At 36.4% G+C, this 25,182-nt stretch overlaps 1 protein-coding gene across 2 annotated transcripts in view; it reads right to left on the bottom strand.

Moving 5' to 3' along the window:
- Positions 1-991: 991 nt before the first annotated feature.
- LOC149553656 (Rhodanese/Cell cycle control phosphatase superfamily protein) overlaps positions 992-25,182 on the bottom strand; it is a 139,942-nt gene continuing 115,751 nt past the window's right edge. For both annotated transcript variants that reach the window (XM_089789055.1, XM_089789057.1), the window contains 2 exons: positions 20,321-20,632; positions 992-1,205 (listed from right to left, as the gene is read on the bottom strand). In XM_089789055.1, the coding sequence (XP_089645181.1) occupies positions 1,070-1,205; positions 20,321-20,632 (448 nt within the window). In that variant the 3' untranslated portion in view covers positions 992-1,069. The remainder of the gene's footprint in view (positions 1,206-20,320; positions 20,633-25,182) is intronic.

The following is a 25,182-nucleotide window of genomic DNA, read 5'->3' as shown; positions in this document are numbered from 1 at the left end:
TTGTGCTGATGTGATGATGTAATATCTTGTATAAGATTGTATAAAAGAAGTTATCATGGTAAAATAAAAATATCGCTAAATATTTAGCAAAAATATCAATTATTAAACGGTTGTGCAATACCCTCACCAGGGCAAACTTTAAGAAACCCCCCTTCAAAAAAAGATACAAATTATTTCCAAATATTTCATTATTTTGAAAAATCAAATTATTTTTATTGGCGAATCTCTCAATTTTTTTATTTTAAATATTATTTAGTTTGGTGATTATTTTGGAATCATAATTTTTGAGTAGAAAATATTGGCGAATCTCTATAGTAATAGGAAGTTCGCTAATCGTCATGGATTATTAAAAATCAAAGTTAAACATGTTTTATCTCATGAGGATAATTGCATTATATTTTAAATCAATAATGAAAACTAAATATTGGTAATATATCCCTATAATTAACTAATAATTATGATAATAATTGGTGAATTAATTTTAATTTCTTCGATAATATATAATATTTAGGTGAATCAAATTTAATAATGTACCGAATATTGTGGCGAATCTTTGAGTTTAAATTTTTTAATAAAATAAATTATTGAGCAATTTTTAATATTTTAGAACTAAATTTAATAAAAAAGTGGCAATTTAGGTTGCATTAAATCTTAAATTACTAGCCAAATTACTAGCCAAAAAAAATTTAAAATTTGCAAAATTATGAATATTCACCAATAAAAAACACCCTAAGGTCCCTTACGAAAAACAAAATAAATATACCAAATATTCATTAACATCTCAATTTTGTTAAAGAATTAAGGTAAGGATGCATCATTTTTCTGAAGACACCCCTTACAATAATCATGTGGTTTGAAACAAACATAATATCAAATGTTATGTTCTATTCTATTTTCAAAACGAAATGTTGATAAACTAAAAACTGAATGAATTTTTGAAAACCAATATTGTAGATATAAGTTATTCCTAAGAAATAAATATACAAACACATAAAATCAAAGTGGAAATTATCATCAAGAGATTAAATGTAACTTACAAAATTCAAAATGTCTTGTATACAAGCTATGATTAATGTTTTGAGTCACGATATACATGCCACCGCTCGTAACGATAGCCATCACGTAAGATGGGTCTAAGTCTAGGAGCACTTGTGCAAGTGGTTGAGCAACATCCTCTTAAGTTCTCCATACATTCATGGCAAGTCCTGTATAAAACCAACATTAACATTCAAAACATAAAAATTGTATAACATAGAGATAAATGATTTACTAAAAGAAATAAAAAAAGATTAGGTGTGAAATAGTAAGATGCAAAAGGCAATTCATTATAATATAACCTTAAACACATAATAAGATTTACAAGGAAACATTTTCCCAAAAATAGCACACTTCAAGAAACATGTTTGTCTATACCAAATTCCAAGCTCATGTTGTCCATTTGGTCGTAACTAGAAATATGGTTGTCTATACTGAATTCCAAACACATGTTCATTTGGCCTTACCTTAGGTCTCAAAGCCCAACTTACATAGATAAGCCTCAAGTCTCGCCATACTATGCCAATATATCAAAGAAATCAACTATTAAACTAAAAGATTACACCTAGATATGTCATTTTGACTACATGTGTGTTATATGAGATTCATCATGTATACCACAAATTAAGAATGAAGATGAATGGGAATAATAGTTTATTTTAAAGAATGCCATAGATTTATTTGTAGTGAACACATTGCAAAATGTTTTCTACTTTGATTAAAACTACTACTCTATTTGAGTAAAGATTTTAATCTACAAAAGGAAATTTGAATAGGTTAGAGTGATCCCCTATTATATAAAACAAAATATGACAATAGATTTTTTATCAAAGGGAAATGAAATATCTAATTTATTCTCAATTTAAGTCATGGCATTAATGAATGGGGTGATCTAACGTAGCTTGTAGTTGAAACCCAACTGCTTTAATAGATTGTCATCTTATAATTTCCATGTGAGCATGTCATTATCACTAGCTAAGCCTCATGAGTTGTGGATTGTAAATGTTAACTAATAGAAGCCTTTCAAACACATAAGTGATGAGTTATACATAAATATTAATATCTGTTATGAGAAATATAGAAATATTGGATGATAGAATTTGAAAAATGAATGTTTGTTCTTCACACATGCTACTTGTTCTCCCCTTCAACATAAAGGCAAGTTGTGATGAGTTGTGGATTGTAAAAGTTAACTAATAGAAGCCTTCAAACACATAAGTGATGAGTGATGCATAAATATTAACATATATTATGAGAAATATTCGATAATAGAATTTGAAAAAGGAATCTTTGCTCTTCACGCATACTACTTGTTCTCCCCTTCAACATAAAGGCAAGTTGTGATGAGTTGTGGATTGTAAATGTTAACTAATAGAAGCCTTTCAAACACGTAAGTGATGAGTTATGCATAAATATTAACAACTGTTATGAGAAATATTGGATGATAGAATTTGAAAAAGGAATCTTTTATCTTCACTCATGCTACTTGTTCTCCCCTTCAACATAAAGGCAAGTTGTGATGAGTTGTGGATTGTAAATGTTAAATAATAGAAGCCTTTCAAACACGTAAGTGATGAGTTATGTGTAAATATTAACATTTGTTATGAGACATATTGGATGATAGAATTTGAAAAAGGAATCTTTGTTCTTCACGCATGCTACTTGTTCTCCCCTTCAACATAAAGGCAAGTTGTGCATGAATGTGGATCATACAGGAACCCATGATATATGGAGGAGACATTGTTTATTGTAGATGAATCCAAGTTGTAATGAACTATAATCGCATGGATATAGATCATGTGGTCACATTGATTAGTGATTCGAGAGGGGGTGGGATTGATCTATCTCATGGGGTGGGGTTGATAATCTAGTATTCACAAAATCACTCAAGTCTCTACTCATGTTTTAGATATGGAAATCCAAGTTATATGTACTATCAACTATGATGTCATTCCAAATAGAAGTTGATTTAGTAACATAATTTGCTTCCTATCCAACATTGTTCCACTTAACAACATTGAAAACATTGAAACCATTAAATAGGATGTTTAAACTATTCATGCAACTATCATTATTCAAAGTTGAGAAATGAATTTCTTTTAAAACTATAAATTAGTATTTTAGAGTCAATCTCCAAAATAATATTAAGAAGATGCGTCAACCTCTATAAGATGTTGGCAAGTGGTGATAGCCTCCACAAAATTATTAGAACCAACACCGTTAGAAAAAAGGGGGAAAAAAAGACTTGAAGCCATGATTATGATCATGACGAACAACTCTTGTGCTAGTATTTCCAAGATTGACTTTTAAAGCGCTATCAATATTACTTTTAACCAAGTTTAAAGGACATTCACATTTAGTAAGTTCACAATCTTGAGGCTTTATATTGATAGAAGTTGAAGAAAGGCTACATGAATATTAAGTCTCATCATAACTCTTAACTCTGACCAAATAGTTGCTTGATGATTTTGAATCCAAACGTCATAGGCCTCAATTAGATTGTCCATTAATCTACAGCAAACCTAACTTATATGATATGTACCAATGGAAATTCTCTATTTTTTTTACCTATCAAATTTTCCAACAAATCAAACTGGCACTAATATCATGCATCATTTATGGTTTGTTCACTTCAAAGAAGTATGTAGTTGACTCGAAAAGAGTCTTGGATATACTCATAGTTGTTCCATGATGATATTCTCAATGAAACTCACTATAATGACGAACAAATGTGGCAAACTGGAAAGTTAAATGATGTGCACCAAGTTTTCCATCTTGAAGGAAAAGAATACATGTGTTTCAATCCAACACCAACTCATTACCATGAATAATCTTGAAGAATATTATCTAAAGCTACAAGTACACAAAAGCATTAACCTTAGGACAACATTTAGAAAAGAAAACTACTCTCAACATCCAAATTTTCTTCCAACGGTGATATTATTGGTTTGCACCATGTACATCCAAACACCTTTCAAATCTCAACAAAAGCAATTTGAAAATCAATCTAATGAGACCTTCTAGAGTGCTAAATATAGGCCAAATGATTAATGAGAGGGAATTGTTGACCTATCCAAAAACCTTTATGTTTATATTTTTAAATCCTCACCATCCTAGATAACTACATAATAAAAATCAGAAACATAACTCTAGTCAGCTTTTTAAAAAGTCATATTTTAATTTCAAGAGATCTAAGAATTCCACATAGAGAACATTATATTCATCCAATGTATCATTCCAAAAATGTGTATAGTCATCTGTATCTATAGTTTTAAAATGGCCATGTTTAATCATACCACTACCCAACTCTATTGTTTTCTATATTAGAGAGTTGCTAGCAAGGAACAACATCCTAGCAATGAAAGAAAAATTCTTCATATTCAATTACTCGAGCTTAAGAATCCTCCCCCATAGAGCATGTTTATCCACACTACCTCAAATGCAATTGGACAACAAAAGCTATATTATTGAGGAAAAATCTTATACCTAAAACACCTCTTTTTAGACTAAACATTATTCATAATTGACCCAATGTCATTTCCTTTGTCTAAATTTTCTTCCTTAAGAAACTCTTTTTAACCTTACAGTCCAAATCATGAAGGATGCCTTTTGGAGCAGTAAGAGCCATAAAAATATATAAATTGGGCCAATCTAGGTAACGTTAAGGACTATGTATCTAACCGAAGAGAGTTATTTGAAAGTCCAATGATTTGGTATAACACCAAACAAAGTCCAAAACAACATTCATGTCTATTTTCCCAAGGCAATTTGTAAAATACCAAAAGCAATAAGAATTATTCTTAATTAGAGATAGTAATGTTTATTTGAGAGATAATCATAGTAACCCCACTCGTCGAGGACAGTGGGGCGAGGGGGCATCTGGACAAGCTTCAAAGACAAGGGGGCAAAGGGCCTCAATTTTGGGGACGACAACGGGGGGCAGTGTTGTGTATACTATATGTTAGACAAATAGTACTTAAAATGGTAGTTATCAAAAGATGTAAAAGACTATTAAGAAGTAAAATAGCAAAATCACAAATACTAAATATATGAAAATCGAACAATGAACGTTAAATGTCAAATTGCAAATCAGAAATAAGAATATTGAATGAAATTTCAATTTGAAAAATGAAATTGTCAAATCAGCAAATGAAAGATTATATTAAATTTAAAATATCATAAAGATGATTATAATGAAAACAAGTACAAATTGTCCTTCAATCAGCTTATCGCTCAAATGTCTTAGGTTTGTAAATGATCTAAAAACAATCTTTAGTCAACAGAAAATATATGTATAATTAACGAATTTGTTTTTTTAAAGTATTAAATGACTAGGGATAGGAGACTTCTAGAAGTCCATGAGACACTCAGGAGCTCTTGGGCATCCCCAAGACGCTTAGGGGACTTGTGGGTGCTCCTACATTCTAACAATGATTAAGCAATGATTGAGTGATTGTGGGGAGGCGTATTGATGAGGTTTCCCTTCCATGAGTCACATTGTATTAAAAAAGCTTAATTGGTTGAGGGCATGTTCTCGGTAGTTACTAGTTGAGATGGTACACCATATCTAGTGAGGCAATAGTATCTATCATTGTTCATTCCAAAAAGTGAAGATAAAGGAACACTACATTTTTTTCTTTCCATTTTACTATGAGATCAAAATGATTTATCATTGTTTGCATAGAGATTCAAAAGGCTCCCTAGATGCTTTCCTGTAGGTGATAGATCATACAACAAACTCAAAATAAAAATTGATTATCCTCCTATAGCATATAAGGCATTTGTGGTGTCGCTTTCCGTTTGGATGCTAAAGACAATCATGCAAAGAGAGTAATAGATTATTGACTTGCCATCCCTACTCATGAAAGACCACAAAGTCACATTATTTCTACTATTCTTGCATCAAATGCAATGACTCTGCTAGTCCATGCATAGAGGCTACAAGACAATTGCACACTAATACCTTTCTCTCATTTTATGAGTGATGCCAACCATAGCTACTAGAAGAGGTTCAAGGAGTATCTCACTTCCTCCTATAATTTTTTGTTTGATCCCTCTTAACCTAAGTCATTGTCCAACAAAAAGTACTAGATACCAGATTGGTTCTTCTATTTATATAATTAGCAAAAAAAGAGGTTTTGAAGGGAGTCGAAACCCTATACAAAAGGAAAACAAAAGATATACTATGAAAGCACACCAAAACCAAAAAGAATGGGACAAGAAAACATCATGGGCTTTCACAATAGGCTCCACAACCTAAACCAACAGTTGCACAAAAAGACTAGCAACCAACCAAAAACCAAAGAAATTACCAGAGAAAACTCCAAATCAATCACCCACTACTAGAAATAATTAAGATTTACCTTTATCACTGTGCTTATGGGAACAAAGAGTCATATCAAAAGAGGACATAGACATCTTGATTTTTTTCCTTTCATAGTAAGCCAACTTTCTTCCACTTTAGCAGTCACATCCTACCAACCATCAAGTCCAAAGTTGGAACACCAACATCTGGATAAAAAAAGGCCCGAATAGAGAACACCCACCATCTCAGAAGCAACATCGCAATTTCTCCCTGCAAGCATGGCACTAGCAAGGCTGCTACCTGTTGTCCTGCATTTTGCCACCACAAAATGTTGTTAACAACATGAAACTTTTTCAAGCTAGTTTCGTGTATCTCTAAGTTTAATTTGATATTCAATTGTTCGATGTTGATCAATCAATCGACTTCAATTTGTATATCAAATTGTTTTACTAAAGGCTTTCGTCAAGTCTTTTTCGTTTTGCATTCTGTCGAGCCTTTGCTTGATTTTTGAGGCCTTCGTCATCCTTTTCTTTGCTTTTGAATTTGTATTTGTTGGCTTTTAGTCCTTTGGTTTTGTTCATGTCATGGTTTTTAGTTTCTTCTTCGATTTGGTCTAACCTAGAGCATAATCAGAGTTGTCAATCAAGAGATATGGTCATTTTAGTGCCTCAAAAGTGGACATTTTTGACACAACAGCACAAATTAAAAATATCATATTATGTTTTTAATTTGACATTCACTTTTTGAAAAATATAAATTAAATTCACTTTATGTTATGTTTTTAAGTTATTTTATCATTAAATTTTTCACTTAAAGTAACTATAGTGCACTTTATGTTATAATTTTAAGTTAGGTTACTTTTTGATTTTTCACTTAAAATCACTATATAAATTATAAGTTTCAGTTTAATTTTTCATATTTAAATCAAATGCTCATTTAAATGTTACTTTTTAAATGATATTTATGTGTTATATTTTTTATATGATATATAAATATTGTTTATGACTAATTAAAGTAACATTTTAATGAAATTAAATTGATATATGTTTGTTAAATGACTTTAAATTATCAAAAGTAGACATTTTATATGCAATTACACGTAAAATCCATCGAAAGTGGACATTTTACATGCTATTGAATATAAAGTTCAACATACAAGCATAAAACTATCAAAGTGGACCTTTTTGGTGTCATTACATCAAAAGGTGAGTTTTATATGTCATTGCATCAAAAACATGAGATTACACTTAAAATATGACGTCCTCCCCAAAAGGTTTGATTTTGATCAAATGCATGTTTTAAAATGTGTCATACACCCTAAAAGGTTCGATTTACCTTGCTGAGAGTTTTTAAAATATGCATGTCACCCCAAAAGGTATGATTTTAACTAAAAACATATTTTAAAACATGTTCTACCTCCCAAAAGGACTAATTTTGGAAGAACACATGGTATCAATGGCTTTCAATTTGCAGAGAGGAGGTCTGAGCTTCGGGTGGTGTGCGTGGCTCCGGTGGAGTTGCTTGTCTGATTAGAGATGATCTGTTCAGTAATACCACATTGGTTCTTTCTTACACTTATGCCAGATTTATGTGGACCCGAGTTGGAGGTACCAGTCACCGTCAGAAAGATATCTTCATTGTTGTTTGTTACTTCCCGCTAACTACCTCACCTTACGCCATTCATAGTGTTGAGGATGGGAACCCTTTTTTAAAACTTTTTGAGAGCATCTCCAAGTTTGGGGCTATGGGCAACATCATCATCTTAGGAGATTTTAATGCACGGACTAAAGATCTCCAGACCCCCCAATATGACCGTGGGTCCGATTTGATTTGTACTACTAAAAGGGATCTTACTAGTATGGGGCTTCAGCGTTTATTCGAGGATCACAGTGGACCTCTAACTTGTTATGGTCGCCACCTTCTCCAGCTCTGTGAGTCCTCCAACTTGGTGATTCTAAATGGCCTCTCTTGTTTCTCGAGTTCTGAGCTTTTTACGTGTTGGCCTCATAGTGGGGGTGTAAGCGTGATGGATTACATCCTGGTTGTTGCTTCCTTCCTCCCCTCCATTCAAAATTTTACTATCTCCCATCTTCCCTTGGCTGATCATGCCCTTCTTAGCCTTTCGGTCCGTGTTTCTTCCCACCCTTTATCACCCATCTCTACTCACCTTGCCCGGTTCCGCCCCCACACTCATTTCCGTTTCGAGGATAGTGATCAAGACTTCTTCATTTCTCATTTGAGAAGATTCCTCTGCCCAGCTAGCTTCATGGATCACAGTCAGGTGTCCACCACGTTTCACTCACTAGCTACCGCGATTTGGGAGTCGGCTCTCCTCTCTATCCCTCACCGCTCCATTTCCAGCACTCACAGATTGGCTCGACGTAATACTTGTCCCATGAATCAGTGGTTTGATGATGACTGTAAAACTTTCCACTGCTCCTTGCGCTTGGCTTTTGATACTCATTCCCCCGCTTTCACCAATTTACGGCTCTCTTACAAACGCTTTCTTCGCCATAAGAAGCGATTATTTATTGCTTCACAAGGCAGATCCCTTCGAGACACGCTTATTCAGTATCCCAAGTTGTTTTGGCACATCATGTTCCCTAGGCGTAGCCAACCCCAGTCCACCCCTGACCTTCATCTCCTTGCTTCCCATATCTCCACATTGTATGACATCCCAAGTCAACTCGCCCCCCTTCCCAGCCCGCTCCCCCATTGTCACTTATTCTCCACCTCTAGCATTTACGAGGCCATCAGACTTATGAGATGCAGCAGGGCAGCTGATGAGGAGGGTTTTCAGGCGGAGCTCTTCAAACTCGGTACCACGATCTTGGGCCCTTATCTCTCTACGCTCTTTAATAGAGTGGTTTGTTTTGGTTTTTCGGACTCTTGGTCGAGATACATTATTCACCTGATCCATAAGTCTGGGCTAACCTCTGATCTCAGAAACTATAGGACCATCATGATTGAGCATACATTTGCCAAACTTTATGCTACAACTTTGAATACTATTTTATCCAGTGAGCTTGATAGGAGGAATTGCAGGGCTAAGGGTCAAGCAGGATTCAGGACAGACTACCAAACCATAGATCATATCTTTACACTACGAGCTATTATTGAGGAGGCTCGACATCACTCGAAGAAAGTCTACTGTTGTTTTGTGGATTTTCATAAGGCTTTTGATTCCATCCCCAGAGCGGCCCTTTTTCAGAGACTGAGAGATATTGGTATTTCTGAGATCTTATTGACGGCTATTATGAGGTTATATGAGACTGTGATTGGTAGACTCTGGACCACAGAGGGCCGCTTTGATCCTATCCAGAGCACCATTGGTGTGAAATAGGGCTGCCCTCTCTCGCCCACCTTGTTCGGGATCTACATTGATGAGCTTGAGGCTTTTCTTAGTGACTCCTCGCTTCCAAGTGATGGTTGTCATCTACACCAGGTATTGATCTTCATCCTTCTCTTTTCTGATGATGTGGTTTTTCTTGCTTCCTCTCCTGAGGGTCTTCAGAGGCTTTTAGATAGACTTGCATCTTTTTGCGATATGAGACAGTTGGTTGTGAACCTTGAGAAGACTTGGGTTATGGTCTTCAACGGTCTGAAGACTTCACATCTCCATTTTCACTTCTAGGGTCGAGAAGTTGAGATTACATCATCTTACACATACCTTGGGGTTAAGTTTTCTGGATCTCATTTCAGCTTGAGATTAGCTATTCAGCCTCGGATCACTAAAGGGTTGGGTTCCCTTGCCATGCTCGAGAGATAGTGCTTCAGACACCACTTTCAGGATACATCGTCTAAGCTATCCCTCCTGGATTCCTTAGTAAGACCCACAGTGCTCTATGGTTCGGTGGTTTGGGGTCCTTCTCTTTTAGACTTGGATTGGGCCATGATCGAGCGTACCCAGATTATGCTCCTCCGTCGGATTATCAAATGTAACGATTCTACCCCCCACAATATTATTTTGGCCGAGTTCGGTGCTCACCCCTTCAAACTTACAACCATTTTTGACTTGATCTGGTTTCTCCACCGTCTTCGTGGCTTTGCTGACTCGGAGGAAGGCCAACACAGATACCCTTATTTAGCCTACTGCTCCTCAGTTGCTATTGTTGACGTCGATCTTGCCACTAGAGCCCGTGGTTGGTATGCTCAGGCTACTATCCTACAGAGTTCAGTGGGGATCGACATTGATCATCTTCCTCCCTACCAATTCTCATTGGATGCCCTGGCTCATCTACTCCCTTCTCGGCAGGAGTTGAACGAGCATGTCAGACTTGACATTTACAGGAAGTATATCACACGGACCTGGGTGGATCCTCCACGGGGACTACATCCAAGGATGGCTTTCTATGCTGAGCACTTCTTAGTTATCTGAGATGGGATTATTGTACGCCCTGGGTACTTACATAGATACTGGACTCACGCCCTATGTATCTCCCTTGGCTCCTTTAGGGTGGGCTCGCACAAACTCCGGATTCAGGTCGATCACCTAGAGAGGATCGGGTGTGTACACTTTGTACCTTAGCAGAGGCAAAATCTGAGATTCATTTTCTTTTCAAATGCCCCATATACTACGAGATTAGAGGGAGATTTTACTATCTGTTTAGAGATTGCAGATCCCTCTCGGATTTTTTCAGGTACACCGATCAGCATTGCATTGCACTCTATCTCCACGAGTCCTTACAGCTTCATGACCATACTTTACAGCTTTCATTTCCCAGGAGTCATACCCAGACACAGCTTATTACGACCTTCTTCTCGCCCTTAACTCCAGCTCGAGGTGTGAAGCGACCGTACTGTTTCCCTAACACGGGCTGTTCCAAATCAGTGAGACCCTACAGGGGACCTTTTTGCCAGCGACACTCCTCTCATGGCACTCAAATTCATCACAGGGCTTCTAGTAGCCGCATAGATCAGTCATTGTTGGACTGTTTCCCTTTAAAGACGGATACCTAATCTTTTCCGTGATGTTTCCTGCTTTCTTCTTCTTTTGTTGTGCTTGTTCTTTCTTTTTTGGACACCGTTTGGTGCTCCGTTTGTCTACTTTTTCCTTTTTGTAAGCTTCCAGTCCCATAGACCCACGTTGTGGTCTTTTGTTGGACATTAATAAATTTATCTTATCTTATCTTATCTCCAAGAACTTGATTTTGCTCATTGGAAGATTTACTTGATGGTTTTGCATGAGATCTTCTCCAATAGGATCATTTTTGCTTGGCAATGGATTTTCTAACATCAAAAATGAATTCATCTTGCTAAAAGACATTTTTCTGAGCTCTATCCAAGGGCACATTTTTTAAAACAAAAATTCAAAATACATCATTTTTAGCTCACGTTTTTGCTCCAAGAGGAATCGATTTGGCTTTTTAAGTGTTTTACATTGCATTTTGACTCATATTTTGGTGTTTAACAGCCAAAACATTTGTTCCATGCCTTTTATGAATCACGTTTTTGCTAAAAACGCCCAAAAAAATGAGGTTTTTATCCACTTTTATGTGTTTTGAAGTCACTTTTTTTGCATCTGCATCCATGTATATGTATTTGAGGTAGCTGTTTTTGCATTCACAAGTCAAAAATAACTCAAAAACATGCATTTTTTTTGCCACGTTTTTGGAAAAACGGCCCAGATTTTTGCATAAATAATCATGTTTTTGTTAAACAATCTCAAAAAATGGCATTTCAGCCCATACATTTGAATCAAGAAGGGTCATCTTTTATTTTTAATACGTACTATTGTCTTTGGAGACACGTTTTTCACCTTTTCATATCAAATTTGACCATTGAATGTCTATTACATGCAAATACGGAAAAAAGTCAAAAAGTTGTTTGAAAATTCGGATTTGAGGGAGAATTGGCCTTTAACTCTATAAAACTTGTTATTTTGGCTCTTTAACCTCCAAGTAAGTGGACATTTTCAAATTTGCTCATCAATTCATGCTTATCTTGCTATTTACATGCATATTGTGGCTTGTTATTGCACACTTGTCCATATATATGCCATGAAAAGTGCATTTTGCCTTTAAAAATGATAAAAACTCTCATTTTCACACTTTGAGAATTTCCCCAAATTCCAAATTCGAATTTGCATGTTGAAGTGTTTTGTTTCTTGAAATGTTTGAGTCACTTTCCAAAGGTACATTTTTTTTTTGAGTTTTTGTGTTTTGTGCTTGCTTTCCGATTTTCTACACTTTAGAAAAGTTATAAGTTCTTTCCCAAGAACTTGTTGTTGCTTCACTTCATGTGAAAGCATCATCACGTTTCACTTCCATCTTCTATGTCACAACATTCGCATCTCATCCGACAAATGTGATTACATGTTTTCCATCTCATTCACCATCCGCACATGCATGTAATCCCATTTTCCGCTTCCATTTTCACTCATCTCACTTTTCGCATCCACTCGCACGGCACGATTACATGAAAATTCTTACATGTAATTGCATCTCAAAACCTCAATTTTGACTTAAGGTCACTTTTTAAAAAGTCAAAAATGTCATATCCATGTTTTCCCATGCACTTTGACTTCACTTTTTCACCTAAGACGACTATAAAGTTCATTTTCCCTCAAACTTCACTTTATTTTTGCCTCTCCATATGCTTTCGCGCCTCTATGAGAAAATACATGCTTTTCCATTTTTCGATTTTTTCTATGCTTTGCACCTCATCTACTATTCGCACTTACATGTAAAAGCTCATCCACCATCCGCTTTCACATTCCATCTCATCCTTTATCCCTTGTTACATGTTGCACTTACATGTAATCATTTTTCATGCAATAATGTCTTGAAAACCCCAAGTCACATTTTGAAAATCAGCAATCTCCATTTGCACACATTGACATGCGCCAAGCACTTTACTTCAAATAAAAAAAGAGTTAAAGGTGTTGATGGAAAGTTATTCCGAGTTTGCATCTGGATACCGTCAAGAAGGTTTTCAAAGTGTCAAAGATTCTAGTTTGTGTTGATCTACAAAAAGATAATTCATGACAACTTAAGCGAGAAAAGCTTGAACATGTCAAATTTTCAAATAACAATGGACAATTCATCAAAGAGAGTCAAAGGCTATCAAAAGAAGCAACATCATGGTTATCAAGGTGAATGCAATGACACAAAATACAGGAACTCCCAATCTTGTTATCATTGGGGATAGCATCGTCAATTACAAGGCCTTTCAAGACAATCCCTAGGATTGTTTCATTTCTTTTCTTTCTTCCTCTTCTTTCATGTTTGTAATTGAAGTGGATGTATTACATGAAGATGTGTAATTACATGTAATGCGAGTTACATGTGTATATAAAAAATGTAATGTGAGTTGCATGTGCAATTGCATGTAACCCTATATTTTCTCTTTTAGTTAGACTAGGTCAAAGTTGGTTGAGTTGCTCCCTCTTTTTCCTCCACCTTTTTCTCAACTCCTGTGCTTATATGAAGAAGTACCCCCTCATTGTAAAATCATCTTTATCTTTATGCAAAAGAGCTCTGGAGAAATTGTGCCAACAAAACTTTGTTTGTGTAGCACTATTTTGAGAAAAAGTGAATACAAAGGAGCATTTGAGACTTAACTTTGATTAAGTGAGATTGTTACTTGTGTGAGTTATAAGCTTTGTCTATAATTCATCTAAGTTATCTTTGATTCATGTTATATTGTATTATTGGTAATTGTATTTCGTGAATTGAATATAAAAAGGGTTAAGAAGCAATTGGAGCCAGAGCTTTGACCAGGGGCAATTGTGGAAGTGTATAGCTAGAAGCTTTGTTAGTGGCTTATACTTCTTTCTTAATTTGCAAATTAGTTAAGTTATTCTTACTTTTAGGAGCTTCTGTGCCCTAATTGTAAAGTATAGAAGTACGACCGGACTTAGAGCCAAACCAGCACATTTTCAGCTAGCCTTTCAGTTAGTGAAATTTTATCGATATCATTGTTTCCAGCTCTTGATAGAAGTGTAGTTAGAGATTCACCCTGCCCATTACTCGCTCCACAAGTAACTGGATTCTTTCTCGAAAAATAAGAAGAGTAGTTATTGGTAACACCCATTTTATAAAATCTCTTGACTTCTTGCTTACCTTGAGTTGATCCAAGAAACGGCGAAAAGGGGGAGCCTTTCCTTTAAGATAGGAGAGACTGTCTCACACGCTGTGGCTAGTCATCCTATTTTGCCACTGGATTTTTACCCAAAACTGTCGGTTGCAAAATATCCATCCAACACTACCAAAAAATGATGGTTGTAGCCCTATTAGAGGAAGTAGACACCAAAGGCACATTCCCACAAACATCCAAAGAGACACTATCACTAGGAGTAGAAGACTAAACCACATTCCCACCCACATTCAAGAGGACCGTAACACCCTCTACACTCCTATGAATAGAAACTAAATCCCCCTGAGAAGATGTCATAGGGTACGAAGAATCTTGTGCAACCACCTAGGAGAAACTCCTATCAAACTTCTTCTCTACCATATAATGTTAATCAAAAGCACCATTCCACCACAAGGCCAACAATTTCTTTTTCTCTAAACAACATCAAGCAATTGCATGACTTCTTTGACCTACACATAAAGGGAACCCCTCCCTAGTCTAGAATTTGAACCCAATTGCCCTTAGAAAAAATTAATCACAATCTCATCAGTCAACCCTTTAGAGACATCCATCTCGACAAGAATCAGGCAAAAGTGAAATGATAAATATCAAACAAGTCAGCATCAACCATTAGAAAAACATCGAGTGCATCTCCCACTTCCTTTAAAAGAGAATCAACTCATATAGATGAAGGGAGAGACAAGCAAGCCACACCCAAATCAAAATCTTTTAAATGTTTCATAGGAAGGTGAATATCAAAATGCCATGGCTTAACCACTAACAAAAATTTACCTCCTAGCTAAAAAAGTAATCACACAAGACAATATTTTTATCCTGAGCAGTTACAAATTTAGCTATACCCTTAGCCTCATGGTAAATGTGGATTATACATAGAAGAAGGGGCTTCCACTATTGTGAGATCCAAGTCTATAGCTAGGAAAAGCTGAGCCAAAAACCCCTAAATCAACCGATAGCAACATGAGTGGAGACAACAGACATATGGTGGTCCATATCATTCTCCATCTCCACATTCAACTTCATAGAAATAGCATTTGAAATTGGACTGAACCTTGTTTCAACTTGTCAATGCTTTAACCAATTTAGAACACCAGGCCTACAATTGCCGCGAAGATGTAGTCGGCAAGGCAAAGGCAGTGAAAGACGAAGGAGCGGAAGGCCCACCACCCACACAAGAGCCAACATGACATCTCGCATCAGCAGAGGCACAAACAGAGTAGGATCCCTTCACATGAACCGATGAAGAAGGCAGCCCAGACTAGGGAACTTTGGGTGCACAGGGAGAGACCAAGACTGCTTCACGTCCCGCAAAAGAACCAAACACCTAGGCAGTAACATTTGGAGCAGAGGCCACAAGCACACTCATTGCAGCTCCAGGATATAACACAACGGCAGAAAAATGCATAGGGAGAGTAGGAGCAGCCTTACAGTTCATGACAGTAAGAGCCATATTGGAAAAAAGAAATTAACTAGATCTTCTATGTTAATCAATTAAAATGTCAGTACATTCTTTGACCCATATTATAATATAGATATACCAAATCAGGTCCATCTTTTGTTATTTCACTTGGAGTCTCTAATTCTTCCTTTAAGAGGAACATTCCTTTCATATAGTTTTTTGATAATATGGCTATTCTTTATTGCTTGGCTAGGTTTTACTCCTTTTAGGTTGGAATAAACTTGTTAAGATTTTTAACTATAGGAATCATGATTACTCTCTAGGTTGTTGGAATTCCTATCAGCACTTCTATTTACTATCGTAACTCATACTAAATCTAAGTGCCCTGATTTCATTATTTGTAACCTAACTCCCTCTATCTTTCTACAGATTCGGATATAATGCCATCTTTGAAACTTTGCATAGCTTGTTCTAGAACATTGTGAATGACAACTCCCAGCACCAGTGACTATTATACAATGAAGACTGAGCTGGAAATGCATGAAATATTTTTTATTTTGGAGGAACTTTGTTGAGCCCAATGAGATATATATATATATATATATATATGAGAGGAAACCATGAAATAGTCAAGAAAAAATCTCACCGGGTACGCAAAACTCATACATCATTCTCAAAACTTGGGATGAAACAATGTGAGAAAAATGCACTAGCCTTATCAACAGCAGAGGTCACAAGATAGGGCCTTATTTGGTAGTAAATGTTGTGCAAATAAACTAAGTTACCACAATTTCTTGGAAACCCCAAGGTGCAGATTCTGATGTGGACGGGTTCTGGATGCATCCAGAAGCCGTGTGGAAGCTGGCCGGAAGCTAGCCACAGGTTTCCAGATGCATCTAAAAGCCTGTGGCTAGCTTCCGGCCAGCTTCCACAGGGCTTCCGGACGCATCTGGGAGCATCTGCAAGCCCAGCAACCAAAACAATTATAAAGAACCCAAAACACAATTAAGTTGCCCAATAAGCACATGCTATAATTTTTTTTTTTAGGTTGTTTTTGCTATAAAACCCTAAAACGACCCTAAAGGTGAATGTTGAAACATTCACAACTCATTTTGGAACTTTGTTTGCACCTACAACCACTTCTCATTTGGTCTCTAGTTTGCATTGTCATTGTGAAGCCAAGTTCAGCATTTTCGAAGAGGATCGATTGAAGGGCAAGAGATCGCTTTCTTAAAGGAGTTTAAATCATTCAAGGTAAGTGATCAATCCCATTCTTGAGTATTTTGATGAATTTTTTCAAGTTCTTGAAGAAAATTTTCAAGTTTTTTTCAATATTCTTTTTTTAAAAGATATAAAGAAGCAAGTTTGGGTATCTATTTTAGTAGTTTTCCTGACTTCTTTCCACTTGTATGCATGATGTTCATAGTTGTTAGGACCTAATTAAACTTTATTTATTTTCTTATAGAATAGGTTTCAAAAAACTAGGCAAGAATGGATACTAGTGGTAGTGCTAGTCAAAGTTCAGTAAGGGGCAAGGGACTGATAATTTCAAAACTGATATAGGTTCTCCTTTGTGGAGACATACAACACAAATATCACAAGTTACAAGAGGTGGCTCATACTATTGAAGTGCAATTATTGTCAAAGTAACAAAGGAAAACCTTTCAATAGCTCAAATTCCCAGGTGAGGCTTCATTTTATGAGCCCTATTGGCAAAGGATTTGGAATGTGCGAAGGCAAAAATGGTACTCGGATGACTAGTGTAGAAATACTTTCATTTGTAAGAGAACAGGAAGTTGTTGATGCATTGATCAATAGATCAAAAAAAGGCTACTATCAAGGTCCATCCTCAAAGAGCAAGATGCATGAACCCACTGAACCAAGTGCATCCTCCTAACACCCATTCTTGCAAGCAGGTGCCAGGAGAGGATGAGGAAGAAGTGGGAATTTCAACCCACAAAAGAGGCCCATTGAACACCGTAATTAAAATGGAGGCAAGAGACTGTTGATGAAGCTATTGCACGTTGCCTCTATGCGAATGGGCTTCCTTTCAACTTGGTGAGATCACCATATTGGAAGCATATGGTGGCAGCAATCAAAGAATCACCAGCTAACTACAGAAGCCCGAGGTATGAAAAGGTGTGTACGACTCTATATGCATCAAACGCAGCCATTTGTGTTGGACTATGTAGCAATCCCATTGAAGAAAAAGGGATATGACACCATTCTAGGAAGAGGATGGTTGGTGGCCGCCAAAGTAAATCATAATTGGAAGAAGGTATTCTAGGGATTGGAGGCATATGGAGATACAGACAGCGGACAGGAGGACACCACAGAGAGCAGTGGGGTTGATTCTGAGGAAGAGAGTACTTCGGCAAAAGTTGGTAGTGACACAACGGCCAGTGGGTCCACATTCTTCATCCCTCCCCAGTTGCCAACTTCGGCGCACTTGAGCGCCACCACTTCGCTCATTCCTCCATTTGGCCAGAGACATGCGACAGTCGTTATGACTCCATCGACGGCCATGATAGATGTTGTCCCACCAACTGCCACGACAGATGTTCCACCGATGGCCACCACCAAGAGCAAGCCTCCACAAAGTTTTTCCCCAGATTCCGTTGCACCAGCAGAGCTAGCCTCAGAGATGGTAGAGTCGCCAGTGCCAGAGCCCGAACCTCAAGTTCAATTAGATGCGATTGGCTCTGATGCTGTGGTCACCATCTTGTCCTCTTAGTTGTGCCAATATAGCCAGTTTCGCCAGCCCAGCCAGTTGTGCCAGTACAACCAGTTTCATCGGTAACTGTCTAACTACCCTTTTTCTGAACAACAATTACTAAGTTTCATGGATTTTTAATTTAGTTAAAATTAATAATTTATAATTTTATTGTCATTTGACATATTGTTAACTTGCTTAGGTTGCTGAGACCCGTTTTGAATCTCGTACAATTGTTATGAGATGACTCCTTAAGGTCAAAGATGCATGGGGCCAAATGGTCATTGGTAATCAATGGGGCATATGAAAGGCCTCAAATTCCGAAAGAGCACAAAGGGTTAGGGATTTGGTCTTGAATGAGAGTTGGTGGGCTCGTGTGGCATATGTATTAGATTCCACCAAGCCCATCATGTCTATGCTCTGCTTTGCTGATATAGATACACCTTTCTTAAGGGATGTGTATGATGGCATAGACACCATGGTTGAGAAGGTAAAACATTCTATACAAGCACATAAGAGTGACCTCCTTGCATATGCCTTATCTCCTAGGTACTATAATGAGAAGGTACTTGGTATGCCAGGTAGAGTTGCACCATTTGCGGATGAGGAGGTTGTTGAGGGGTGCCACAAAGCTCTTACAAGACTCGTCCCACTAGAAGAAATGCATGAAAAAGTGAGGGTAGAATTTGAGTTGTTTGCGTCGAGGTTAAAGCATTCTCCATTTGCACTAAAGGACCAAAATAGAATGGGAGCTATCACATGGTGGTACATGCATGGTCAACATTTCAAGTATCTTCAACCTCTTGCAATCAAGGTCCTCTCACAAGTAAGTTTTTAATTTATTTTGTTTTAAACTTTTAAGCTTACACTTGCATTCTAGAATTTAGTGTTTCAAACATTCTTTAAAATTAATTTGCTTTTCATTTGTATGTTTTGTGACAACTATCTAGGTTGCTAGTTCTTTTGCTTATGAAAAGAACTAGAGTACATACTCCTTTATTCATTCACTGAAGTGCAACTGATTGGGCTCCAAGAAAGTTGAGGACTTGGTCTTTGTCCACACCAACTTGTGTCTTTTGTCACATAAGAATGATTATTACAAGGAAGGGGCAACAAAGCTTTGGGATGTAGCCCCTCAGTGTGCGGATTTGAATGCAACACTTCATGATCTTACTACAATCAAAGATGGTAATGATGATAGTGTGGCATGTGGTGCACCTAGCATAAGTGGAACCATGTTTGGTTCAAATGATCTTTCAGCAGCTGGAGATGATGATGAGAATGTGAATTTTCTTGCAAATCCCTATGATTCAGACTCCAATGCATATTAGTTGATTGAATCTTCAATCATTAACTAAGTTTTTATTTTGTTGGAATCTTGAACATTACCTATTTGAACTTATTGTCTACGACTAAACTCTAATGTTGGACAAGCACATATTGATACGTCATATGAATTTTGATAAATGGTTTAGTATCATAGTCATACTATCAAATGATTTGTTCTTGTATAATTCTTGCATTTCTTTGTGTATATATATATATATATATTTGTGTGTGTGTCTGTTTCCTCCCGCATCCACATCCAAAAAAAAAATTCCCACAACCCATATCCGCTTCCACAATCTGCATCCAAATCAGTAACTTTAGCAAATAAACAAACAAAGAGCATGTCTAAGCAACTTACATGTGACATGAACTCAATCTGCAGTAAACAAAATAGGATTTTCATTTCAAAAAAGTACTTTCATTGGTAAAAGGGAGATCAACTTACAAAATCAATCTATTACAGTCAGGGTTTGCACAGTTACGATGACGCAATTCCGATAAATGAGATCCACACAAATAGCACCTTCTGAAGGTGCTGTTGTAAAATATAAGAGAGTCCTCATCATCTTCAATCGATCCATTGCTTGAGCCCATCCTCGGTATATTAGCAGCTTCTGTAGGCTTGTATGTTTTTGGTGAGATGGATAGACGAGAATCAAAAACAAATAAATTCCCGATCCACTTAAATGGACCTTCTTCCTTGAGGTAGTGTGAAATGCCTCCTTTCAATGTATACAAATTTTGGAAGCCCTTTTTCCTGTGACATTGGTGAAACAGTACAAAGAAACAAGACAACTTAGTATTCTACTGGAATAAATATTAATGCATGCATGATCTTGTTTCAATATGAAAAACCAGATAAATTAGCTACAAGACTAATTTGTATTTTGCTTACATCGAGTTGTGCAATGTAAAACTATATATGCATTTGCACACATGCAAAAACACAATACAGATAAAGAATTCTACAATTTTTAACTTTTGCCAAATTACAGGGCTAGGAATTAATTAAAATCTGGAAGAAACATTTTTCTTAAAGGCTGTTAAGTGTTCAACTAATTGTGAACACAATTTTCAATAATTGAAGCATTAATAATTTATTTCTCCAAGTATTCACTTCAAAAAAACAAATCTCAAAGCTGTAAAAAGAACAGGTTCCTGTTGTGTGAAGTTTTATGCCACTAAAATTGTTATGTTGTTACTTGCCATGGTTGATCAACAAAATAGTGACTTAATAGCTACCAGAAAATCTTGTAACACCTCCTTGTTAAACTAGCTAACTAAATTATCAAGGACCAACAAAAATAGGATAAGGAGTTTAATTTCCTTTTGAGATATCTTGGAATATCGTGGCAATTACTTCAACTTCTTACCCTTGTACTATCTGATCTTTGCAATTGAACTATGTTATGGAGAATATGCACATTATCACTAGCCATTTCTGATTCAATCAAATAATATATATGCAAAATTAATTGATTTGGTATCAGCTTCTTCTGATATGTCGAAGGAAATTTGCTAGATACACTAGTAGCTGTTTCTATTACATGTATGAAGTATGCTACAGAGAATGTCTTCCTATCGCTTACAGTGAGAGCATTTGCCAATCCTTACATGAATACATGTAAATATGTGCAATGATATGTTGCAATTTCTGATATAGCAATATTTATATGCAATGAATAGGGTATTCTTTGAAGCAAGACATATTGCTGTCTGATATAACAATAGGGATATACAATCGTGAAGATATCGCCCCAACTATTGGTTGCTGTTACCAAGCTATACTTATATGCTTGCATCAATAGTGCTGTCTCTCATCTCTCTTTATCCAAGTGCAAATGGTTATGCCAAATAAGGCAATTGCTCAAATGAGCAGATCCAAGAATGAATAGCTAAGAGATGAAGTTTCCAAATTGATGATTGAATGAAGTGTGCTCCATTTCCCATTTATGTCTCCCAAAGATAAAAAGATCACACCTCTTCATATGTGATGAGACACCAACTTTATCAAACAGTTTGTCTTCTTAATTACCAAATAGGATGGTCACTGTTCTAATGGCTCATCAAAATACAGCTATTAATCTAAATTGTGATCCTTCATCACCCAATCATTTTGCATAACATAATCACTCAGTATCATTGACCATAATGCCATTGACCACTGACTTCTCTATAAATCATTCTGATTGGTAGTAAGGGATTCTAATATCGGATTAACTCCTGAGATCAATCATAGGATTCCACCTCCTCTGCATATCGTATTACTCAAATTAAATAAGATAATCTCTAATTGTATTATTACTGTAGCTTGTTCAAATACTTCATTGTTATAAACACTCCCACAAAAGTGACTGTTATTATGCCACGTAAACCTTCTAACTTCCACTATTGAAGTAATACATTCTTCATTAGGAAGACATGATTAAGCACATTGGTATCATCATATATTATGTTCCTCACTTGATAATCCTTGATTCCCCAATGTAGAACCAGTTACAACATTAATTAGTAATGCTTATCAATATTGCCATTGATCTGCTTTTGTTAATATTATTCCTTGCTTTCATTTATCGAGTGTTTAGGAGTCAATGAATTGAGAGCAATCGTAGCTAGATATCCTTTACGGCATTGAAGTTGTCCCATTCAAAATACTACTGTCAACTGCTTAATATAATACACTCTAAAAGTCTTTGTTAATAATTATTTCCCATGATTGTGTTGACTTGGTGGTCAACACCTCCTTAGAGATTCGTGACATGGCTTAATTGCCTCCCATGGGTCAGGTTAAATCTGGCATTTGTATCAAGCACTAACAATTCAAGCTTTTGGTGCAACAGCAAATACTTCCAACAATTGCTATCTGAGCATTGGGTCACGAGATTGAGTTTTCCTTCAATGGGGATGTTGAAGGCTCAGTCAGTGTTCTTGGGGAAATTGTTGACTTGTTTGTCAGCACCTCCTTGGAGATTCCTAACATGGCTTAACCGCCTCCCTTGATTGGGTTAAATCTGGAATTTGTATTGAGAATTAACAGTTCAAGCTTTTGATGCAATGGCAAAAGATTCCAACAAATTGCGGCAATGAGTAGCATTTGGTAGCATCACAATTACGAAAAATCTTCTTCTCTAATAATCCTGGATATTCATTTAGAAGTAATGAACAAGGCATAATATCTATCTCCCACATTGAATTACTTTAACTTGATAAAATGCCCTAACTCTTCTTTCCTTAATGGATTTGTACTTCGATACCTTTAAAAAATTATTAGTAACACCTGACATCTCCACATATGATTTCATTATTCATTATTGAAATTTGTCTCCCTAGAGACTTCACAAACTAGAAGTACTTGGATGTCATGATGTGAACCTCAAACGAGAATGAACTGATACGCTCCAGTATGTGAAACATCATCCAAATCTTTCAAAATAATGTGCACTCACCCTCCTAGTGCTAATTTCTATTAATGCATGTTTTATGATCCACCAAACAGTACAACAAAATACCGAGGTATCTTATCCTCTCTTGAACAAAGTTTTGAGTATGCTAAGATCGTGAGAAGCTCATACTATGACTCCAAGGTTCCTTCTGTTTCAAGCCTTGATCATGGATAAGCTTAGTGTTATGTGATTTGTTGATGATCACAAGGGGCCTTACGTAAATTCACTCAAATTCATTTCAAATCATGTTGGATGTGGGAGTTATTAAAAGGTTTTGCAATGACATGCCTTTTTGGAGATTTTCACAAAATATGCATAAATGAAAGACGGGATAGGGTTTAGAAATTCTATTCTACTCCTAAAGACCTTGACAACAACAAAAGGATACTTTGGTGGACAAATTCCTTAATAACCAAGCTCTGATTCACCAAGTTATACGACAACTACACGTGAATTGGTGTAATCTTCAAAGGCTATGCAAAAGATTTTCGTACCACTACAAACACCATCATTGATATCAATGTATGTGTATGATAGAAGTCAAGCATATGCATGAATGGGTTCCGGCTAACTTTGCAAAATGATTTAGAATTACTAAAATGTCAAAAGTATGAACCAAGAGAATTTATCAAAATGCTATCATATTTTCAATTGTCGTCACAACACTTAATCTCAACTATCTTAATCTAATGAGGGAATTTAGAGAACAAGCAAGAACTAAAACATGTCAAATATTCACCAAACTTCAATGGAAGCTTTATTATCTCAGTAGCTCATAGCAACAATCTCCAAAATTCTCCTTTTACAAATGAGAAGAGGCTATTAGATAGGTCCTCAATTACGAGTGGTCCAAATGAAAACAATAACTGATGGTCCAGATTATCCCACATCAACCTTAATTAGAGTTAGAGCAAAGATAAAGGAAACTATATTGATGCAATAATGAATCCACTATTGTAGTGGGTAATAATGCCCACTATGCATGCTCGCTTAGAAAGAGCGTGGGATGAAATAAATGACCACTGCAGAACCCACTATGCTTTAAATGCCACTATCCTTGACTCTGCTGCCCAAAAGCGTGGAATCAATCCAACACTGTCACTAACTCCTTTGTACTAATGCTAGGTGTTGATTCTTTCTTGAATTCCAAAACTACCACTGCTCTTTCAACTTTTCCCAAACTTTCCTCCTCATCTTGTAAGAAGTCCTCAATGGTGTACATGGTGTTCGAGGAAATGCAATTCTCAAAATCATCTCTCAAAAGCATTCAACTGAAAGAACTCCTCCAACTTGCCTCTCAAGTTGTCTATCGTTATTTCATTGTCTATCAATCTTTGTGACAACAAGGATGCAACTGAGTTGGAATCCCCTTCCATGATGTTGTCTGCCACTTTTCTCCATCAAGCGGATTCCTTAGTGAACTTTTCGAATGTTTCCTTAGTTGTGACTACTTCACTACACCACCAAAGGAAGTCATATACATCCCCTTCACCAATAATACCACCATCGATCAATACTTGCTTGGGAGTCTCCATCAATCTTTGTATATCAGAGATCACCTCATCTTGATAAATGTGCTCATCCTCCCACAACTCATCCATGCATTGGATTTGAGAGTATAGTTAGTGCTTTCTTGTGAACTTGCATTGATTCTTTAGCATGCTCGAATGCATCCTTTTGAATCCCTTTTACCCAAGCTTTTGCACCCTGGGCAATTCATTTCAATCTGTCAATATCATCCATTATCTCAACTGAAACACTCATAGGAGGAACAAAAGATGGGCCCTCTTCTCTTACTAGATGAGGCAAGTTGTTTATGTATTCACACAAGATCTTGATTTCTCTCTTTTGCTTCTGACACTTT

This window comes from Cupressus sempervirens, chromosome 6 (genome assembly GCF_028749045.1).
Source record: "Cupressus sempervirens isolate cs-2001-9-10 chromosome 6, ASM2874904v1, whole genome shotgun sequence".
In the NCBI taxonomy this organism is placed as follows: Eukaryota; Viridiplantae; Streptophyta; class Pinopsida; order Cupressales; family Cupressaceae; genus Cupressus; species Cupressus sempervirens.
Note: the sequence above shows the minus strand (reverse complement) of the source record. Positions and strands in the feature narration are given on the sequence as shown.